The following is a 7,947-nucleotide window of genomic DNA, read 5'->3' on the forward strand; positions in this document are numbered from 1 at the left end:
TAACAGCTGAGGCCTTGCTGGGGTTTGGAAGGTCAGACTGCCCGGCTCTGATTTTTTTTTATGAGATCTTGGACACGTGACGGCCTTTCCATGCCTCAGTTTACTCATCTGTAAAATGAGGATAGTAGGAGTACCCATCAAACAGGATTGCCGGGAAGCTGAGTTTACATGAGAACAAACGTGTAAATGGCTTGGCAGCATGCCTGGCAAATGGTTAGCTCTCAGTAAATGTTAGCTATAGTGATGACAGTGGTGGTGATGTTAGTGACGGCAGTGGGCTCTGTGGGCAAAGGACTTTATTTCTTGATCCCATGGTGAGGGGCAGACTCAGACTGTGCAGCCTCTCAGTGCTTCCTGAAAGATGCTCCAACATCCACGGGGCAGAGAGGACCCTGCTCTGCATGGGCCGAGATCCACACACCAGGCCATCTCTGGCTGGGGCAGCTGATCTGGGCACACAGCCGCAGAAGAGGTCATGGCTAGTGGCAAATCACTTACCTTGGTTGTCATAGGAAGTGATGACCTGAGGCTGCTGAGAGCGCTGCTGTCTCTGGCTGGGGCAGCAGATCTGGGCACACAGACACAGGAGAGGTCGTGGCTAGCGGCAAATCACTTACCTTGGTTGTCATAGGAAGTGATGACCTGAGGCTGCTGAGAGCGCTGCTTCTCCGCCAGGTTTCCTATTTAAGGAAGACAGAGAAGTCTGCAGTGACCACTGGGATCATGGTGGAATTTTCCCAGGCAGAGCAGGGAGCTGTGTGCGTCTGTAAGGAAGGCAGGCTGGCAGGGACCAAGCACATGCACAGGCTTGGCCTAAACGCCTCCATGGCGTGCACACTCGTGAGCCAGCATGGTCACACACCTGAACATGGAGACAAATGCCTGGGAGCCTGTGTGCATCCTCCCACCCCATGCCTCCCAGCAGGAGCCAGCACAGGCTAGGTTTCTTCTAGAGCAGGCTGGTGAAGCCTCCTGTGGTCTATGTAGCCATAACCCCCAACTTTGGTGTCACGAGGCACAGTTCCCTGCACTTGGACGTGTCATGGATCCTCTCACCGTTCTGTGGAGCAGGCTGGGAGGCTCCAACCTGGGACTTGAACCCCACATCTGCTGACTCCCAGCTCAGCCTCCTGCTGCCCCGAGAAGAAGAGGGGACAGCTTGCCCCTTACTCCAGCTTAGGAGTTGGGAGGATGTGCAGTTTGGTTCAGTTTTGGAAACCTTTGCAGGGCACCCACCACATGCAAGTTCTCTCCATACACTAGGGACATTTCTGTCCCCAAACACAGAGTTGTCCTCAGAGCTTAGTGGGGTCTGGCTGCTGTAGAGAGATGCCTAGTTCCTGCCATAGGCCATGAAGGGGGAACCCTTAGGCCTGCCTGCCCCTCCTATGGGAAACATGACCTTTCCCACATCCCCCCTTTACAGTTGTCACTGTGGCCTGGTCTTACTGAGGCTGCCCTTGAACCTCTGTCTCAGAGGGGTAGGGGGAGGAACTGGGGAGGAGCCAGCAATGGGCCAGCAGGATGTTCCCCCTCTGCTACCACCCTGGTCTGCCATCTTCTCCCTCTGGCCTCCTGCTGGCCTGTAGTGGGCCTGACACTGGAGTGACCACTGGGACCAGTGCCTTGGTCTGGGAACAAGCATGCCTCCGGGGCACTGGCCTGAAGTTTCCATCCTTGTGCACCCAACCAGATGGTCCACTTTGTGCTTCCCATGCCTGGGCCTAAGCAGAAGCCAATTGAGTCTGGGGGGTGGGGAACTGTGCCGGGCAGTGTCTTACACTGGAGGGCCCTGCCCACTCCAGCATTCTCCTATGAACAAGCCCAGCCAGGCCCTTGAGCCCCCCAGGGCCATGATTAGTCTGCCTAGGGCCAGGTCCACTGTGTGTACCACTGCAGGGTGGTGTAGCATGCTGGGCTGGAACCCCAGGCCAGACTCAGGCGAGGACAGGGAGGCCACCTTCTGTAGGCACAGCTGGCCGCATCTCTGCTTGGCTGGCCGAGGGAGGAAACAGGATCCTGGAAGGGAATCCTCAAAGTGGGTGATTGGCTGGCATAGCTGCTGCAGGGTATTTATAGTCAGGGCTGTACAATTGGTTTCTCTGTAGCTATGGGGTGTCAGTCCCTGTGCTGCTAGGCAGACTTTGGCCAGGACCAAGGAAAGCAGCCAATCATAAGCAGGGGAAGCCCGTTGCTGGGCAAACTGGGGTGGGGTGGGGGGGCGGTGGCTCGGCCCAAACACCTGCTGCTTCGAAAAGTTTGGAGCGCTTCAGGCTCCCCCCACCCCTGCCAACGCCCCAGCACAAGGAGTGCTCAGGGCAGCAAGAGGGGGAAATGTGCCCTTTTGGATCAGCCCCATGTTCAGCCACATTGTGCACACTCCACCAGCGCATGCCATCAGCTACTTCCTTCTCAGATGAAAGCCATCCAGCTCCCCGGGCTGGGTGCCTGGGGCACCAGCAAGGCAGGTATGAGAAAAGGTCAGCTTCAATACCTGCACTCAGAATCTTGACATCAGAAAATGCAGAAAGAAGCTATAATTTTAATTTCTGCATGCATGCAAACAAGCCGCTTAAAAATAAATAAAACATTAGTTTACATTACACATATATTGGTGGAGCGGGGGAACCATCATCTTTTGAGGGTTCAGGCCCTCTGCAGAGCCTCTCTGCAGCCCTGCGTTTACCTGAAACTCTCAGTTCTCGAAGTAGTTCTGCAGGAGCTAGTTTCACCATCCTCTTTATTAGCTGTCACACCATACTAAGACCCATTTCACATCCTACAAGAGTCTAGTGATAGTCTTGTAATCGTCACTGTGCCACTTTGTGTTTTGTTGTATTTTTCCACTAAGCTTCCCCCAAATCAGAAACTCGGAGGATGGTAAAAATAGGATGAATTTGGGGGCCGGCCCAGTGGTGCACTGGAGAGTGCACCGCTTGGGAGTGTGGCGGCGCTCCCGCCGAGGGTTCGGATCCCATGTGGAGACCGGTTCCGGCTCGCTGGCTGAGCGCGGTGCGGGCGCAACACCGAGGGTTGCGATCCCGTTGCTGGTCCCCGGTACGGGCGCGACACTGAGGGTTGTGATCCCGTTACCGGTCAGTAAAAAAGACAAAAAGGAAAAAAAAAAATAGGATGAATTTGGTATACTTCAATCCTCTCCGGACGTAGTAACATTCTGAGAAGCCCTACGATGAATGTCAGACAGCTCAGGCAAGGTAAGAGAGAGCCGAGGTACATGAGGGTGCTGTGTATCTGCCCCACCGGAGGCTCGCTTGCTCTCTCACCCCCACACACACCAGCCTAGCATGTAGGCCCTGCATGGCCGTCTTTGGAGGTCTGATTCTTACTATAATTCTCACCAGCACAGTTTTGCTAGCTTTGGCGTCTGCTTCAGTAGAGCTAATGCTGGCATGTCTACTGTCTGATGGCCCCAGTAGCAAGGTTAAGGAATCCATTGCAGCCGTGCATGCCCATCGGCCAGGACACAGAGGGGTAGCTCCCCAGCAGGGGTGCATATCTTGAGGATGGCTCCTACTCCTGAGCAGGGCAGGGTACACAGGAAAGTGCTTCACCTCCAGTGTTGAGACTCTACTGCAGTGAATGTTATCACGATTGCAATAATTGTAATGTAGCCCCATGAGGGCAGGGGTTCTTGACTGCGTTATTTGCTGTTTCATCCCCAACATTTAGAACTGTGCCTGGCACCAAGTAAGCAATATAGACATTTGTTGAGGGAATGAATGAATAAATGAATTTCCTTTTGGAACTTCATCCTTCCCTTTTGTTACTGTCAGAAGGATCGTAGAGCACAGCTAATCTTATCCTACTGCAGTCCTTTTTTCCCATTTGTGGAGGGTCATGAAGGGGGGTTCCTTCAGAATGGCATTTGATGAGCCAGTCATCTGATCCCACGGCTCACATAGCAGGGTCTGACTAAGCCCTCTACAGGGGCAGTGGGAGGGGATGTCTGATTCTTGTTAGAATTCTCACATGCCCACAGCAAATTGTCACTGTTTGTCCCTGGAAGCTAAGCTAATAAATATTTGAAGGGCACAGAATAAGGCCCATCATAGTCACCCCATCCATATTGTTCCCAGAGAAATCCTGAGCCCACAGGGGGGACAGAAACCTGGCACCAGAGAGAAGAGGCTTTGAGAGCTGACTTCTTATTGTATTCTGGGTCCCAGGGAGTTACAGAACCCTTGACTGAAGTCTTCCCAGGCCTCAAGTAATAGTGTCCCAAGGCAGACCACTGTCCTCTTTCTGCAGAAAAAATTTCAAGAGGCCGCATGGCATGAACAGCGCTGCCTCCCCTGGGAACACACTCAAACCTCACCATCTCAAGTGATGCCAAGTCCTTCCAGTAGCTCAGCCAGCAAACAAGTGGGTGCTCAAGTTGATGGCGCTGTTCCTCAGCCACAGCTGCCAGGACAGTGGGAACCTGAGGCTGGGAGTAGCCACTTTCTGCTCAGTGGTTAGATGCCCAGGGCCAGTCTTCAAATTAGTGAAACCCAGTCCTTCCAGTTATTTTTCAATGTATTCAATTTTAGAGATTAAAAAGAAAATAAAAAAGAAAAGAGAATTTACCATGCAGCTCGTTTCCTTCTAATTTCTGCCATTTCCGGAGTCCATTTCCAACACCTTGGAATCCTGTGAGACAACAAGTACTGGTGTGAGGTCCTCTGTGGGGGGAGCCCCAGGGCAGGTGGGTGACCAGTTGCAGACTTATCTGGGTTAAAGTAGGGCTGCTGGAACTTGGCTCTCTTGGGATCTGAGGGAGGCTACCTATGAATGAGATGTACTTGGGGGAATGAATGCAATGCTCAAAATTTAAAACATTTGAAAAATGTGAAAACAGAAGTTTTCAAGAGTGGTGGGATTGGTTATCAAGATCAACAAGGGAGAATTTTTGCAATACAGATGCCCATTTCCCACACCCACATCTCCACTGCATAAATATGAAAGCACTGTTTTCAAAGACATTTGCTATCCATTGGCCTATTTCTGTATGTGAATCCCCCACTTTTAGAGTCTTGATGTGGGGTTGGGGGTGGGCAAAGACTGCCTATCCCTATGTGAATGGAAAGTGATGGTTGCCTGCTCTCCCAGCCTCCCTTGCAGCTACAGTGTAAACGTGTGGTTCAGCTATGGCCAATGCATGCACCTGTGTCTGCCTCTGTCTTGGGAACTGGTGATGCAACAGGGAGGGGAAGGGAAGTGAAGGGAAGGGGATGGGGTGGCAGCGGAGGGGAGGGGAGGGGAGAGGAGGGAAGGGAAGGGAAGTTCTCTCTCTGGCAGTGGCTGGGAGTGGTAGTTGCAAGGTTGAGTTCCTAGCACCGAGCTGGCATATGTCCTGGCAGTGGGAGCCACTGCAATAAAACTGAGTTCCTGGCATGGAAGGAGTATCTAGTGCTCCTTGGTGGCTGCGGAGGTTCCCTCACCAGGCCAGCTCTGTGGCTCAGTTTATGGAACTGTTCCTGGAGGCTCAACCTCAATCTGGCTCTCCAGCCCTTTCAACCAACCAGCCCCCAACTCCCTTCTTAACACCCTTCCTTTCTGCAGAGTCCTCCACAGTCAATGTCTGTGGCTTATCACTTGGAACCCTCACTGACACACTCATGGAGTGGAATGCACAAGTCATATAGACTTTTAGGGTAAAACCTAAGACTCTGAAGCTCTTTCCAACTTGGTGTAGGCAGTTTTACACTACCTCCTCCACTGCCGTAGGAACTCTCCTTTCTGATAGGTGTTGAAGACTTTCAGGCACATTTTTGAGAAGCACTGCTCTAAGAAAAAAGTTGGAGGCTGCTAGGACTCTACAGGATATGGGAGAGATATCCGCTGGCCTTGCAGCCCAAATCCCTGGTAACCCAGCCTGTCCACAGTTTCCTTGCCTCTTTGTTCCTCTGACTCTTTTCTGACACAAAGCCACCAGCAGATGAGCCACCAAGTTACAGCTTCACTCAGTCCTCTGTGTTGCGACAATTACTGAGCTTCAAACTTTTCTGACATGGAGCTCAGGCCCTCCTTTGCAGAGCTGAGGAAGATTGCTCCCTAGTGAAGGACTTGGAGTGTGGAGGATACAGGGGGAGATGCCCGGAAGCAGGTATGGGTTTGTTCTGTGCACCAATGGGAAGCCTTGGAACAAGATAGTCTTTTTTGGCATTTTCCGTTTTCCTCCCTTAGGCTGTATCCTGAAGAGTGGGCCTGCAAGCTGCCTTAGTCTGGGGTCTCCTGGACATCATCGCTGTCCAGCAAGGTCAGAGGCCATGCACTTTCCCTCTTCTCTGCCCCAGTGCAGAACTGTCTGATTGTGAATAAGTGGCATAGTCTCTCCACCGTCAGAGCATCTGCGAGAAACCTCCATTAGGAAAATATTTGGAGAGCAATATCAGCAGAAAGGGCCCAGCCGTAGGGGTCTTTCTTCCCTGAGTCATGGTCATGAATGTGGAGTGTGTGGGTCTGGGGTCACGGGAGGTTTGTGCTAGGTGTCGGAGACCTCTCAGGCAGTTTTTATGCCTGGCATTTCCTGGGCTTCTCTGTATTCTTTGCCCTCTCTATTGTCAGAACCTTTAGGAGAGATGTGATCAGAATGGGGGTGGGAAGTGGGGACTCATGGGCTGACCTGGAACTTGGCCTTGTGGGGGACCTCTGACCTCACCACACACTGGAGGAGCCCTTCTTGAATGCGGTGGGTGGAGTAGGAGCAGCCTCATTTCCATCAAGAAGTTGGTGACCTCTGCCAGTTCCTAACGATAAATACCCGTGGTGAGCCATTTCCCCCTTTCCTAGGAGAAGCTCTGAGAACTAAAGAACCAACTAACCCAAACTATTCCTGGCCTCCAAATTCCTCCTGAGACTGCAGTGAGCACCTGTCAACATTCTCAGCCCTGCAGAATCTCTTTCCCCTAACTGCCTACTCAAGCGGTCCCCAGGAGCTTTGGGGTAGCTCCAGCCTGTGTAGCTGGTGGGAGCAAGGCCATCCACGGCACCATTGCTTTATCAGGGCAGGTGGGAAGTGGATGTTCAATGTGCACAGGGGCTCTGGGGACAGAAGAGTCAGGAGCAGGGTAGCAACAGGAACTTGACGAAGCTGGAGAGCTGGAGGGAGGTGGGAGGCAGAAATCATTTTCCAGCATAGCCTGTCAAACATCTCTCCTAAAGAACTGGCGCACAGTCAGCCTAGTGCACCCTCACACCAGCCTCAAAGAGGGCTCTGGAGGGCTTCCTCATAGACCCACAGACCCAGCGAGCTTCCGAGACTTCTCCGGGGCTTATTTAACCTCCATTTTTATCTATCTATATTCACACTGTGGCCTGTCCTCTAGAGAATACAGAGGCCTGGGTCCTGCTTTCCACAATCACTGTATAAACAGGCACTTTACTAGCCCACCCTTCCCCAGAGAGTCTGCGGGACCAGTAAAGCTGTTGGTTAAGTTCAGGTGGGGAGAGCAGATTTCAAACCTCACCCTACCCAAGCCTGTGCTCCTTTTACCCTCTTCATGCCTTCTCTCTGTAGGAGGCTGGGCGAGAGGCTCAAGAAAGGGGAAACAGGCGGTCAGCTGTGCAAGGACACCAAGGGAGTTCCCCATCTCCGAGTCCGACCCAGCACACGGATTCCCCTGGGTCCCCTGTGCCCCGCAGTGTGCAGCGTGTGGGAGCAGGCTTCCACTGTCTATGACTCAGGCCTGAGGCTCTGGCCTTTTTCCTCCAGGGCATCTTCTAACCCTGACCTGCACCCTTCAGGGAGTGGCTGGGAGGAAACTGGCTCCCGAGGGTGACGGAAGCACCCATAGGCCTGCACAAAGAGTCAACCTGGGGCAATCACGGAGCTGCGCGTTGCCACGGGACTGTGCGTTGCCACGGGACGCCGGAGCCACAGCGCGGAGGCGCAGGCAGCCGTGGGGGAGAGGATCGGGACAGCCGACCTGGTTCGGGGCCGCGTGG

At 53.0% G+C, this 7,947-nt stretch overlaps 1 protein-coding gene across 1 annotated transcript in view; it reads right to left on the reverse strand.

Annotated features, from left to right (window-relative positions):
• The window catches only part of KY (kyphoscoliosis peptidase), a 49,567-nt gene that overhangs the window by 34,365 nt on the left and 7,255 nt on the right, over positions 1-7,947 (reverse strand). The window contains exon 4 of the mRNA XM_008568221.1: positions 618-680. Within this exon, the coding sequence (XP_008566443.1) occupies positions 618-680 (63 nt within the window). The remainder of the gene's footprint in view (positions 1-617; positions 681-7,947) is intronic.

This window comes from Galeopterus variegatus, unplaced genomic scaffold, assembly GCF_000696425.1.
Source record: "Galeopterus variegatus unplaced genomic scaffold, G_variegatus-3.0.2 Scaffold388, whole genome shotgun sequence".
NCBI classification, from domain to species: Eukaryota; Metazoa; Chordata; class Mammalia; order Dermoptera; family Cynocephalidae; genus Galeopterus; species Galeopterus variegatus.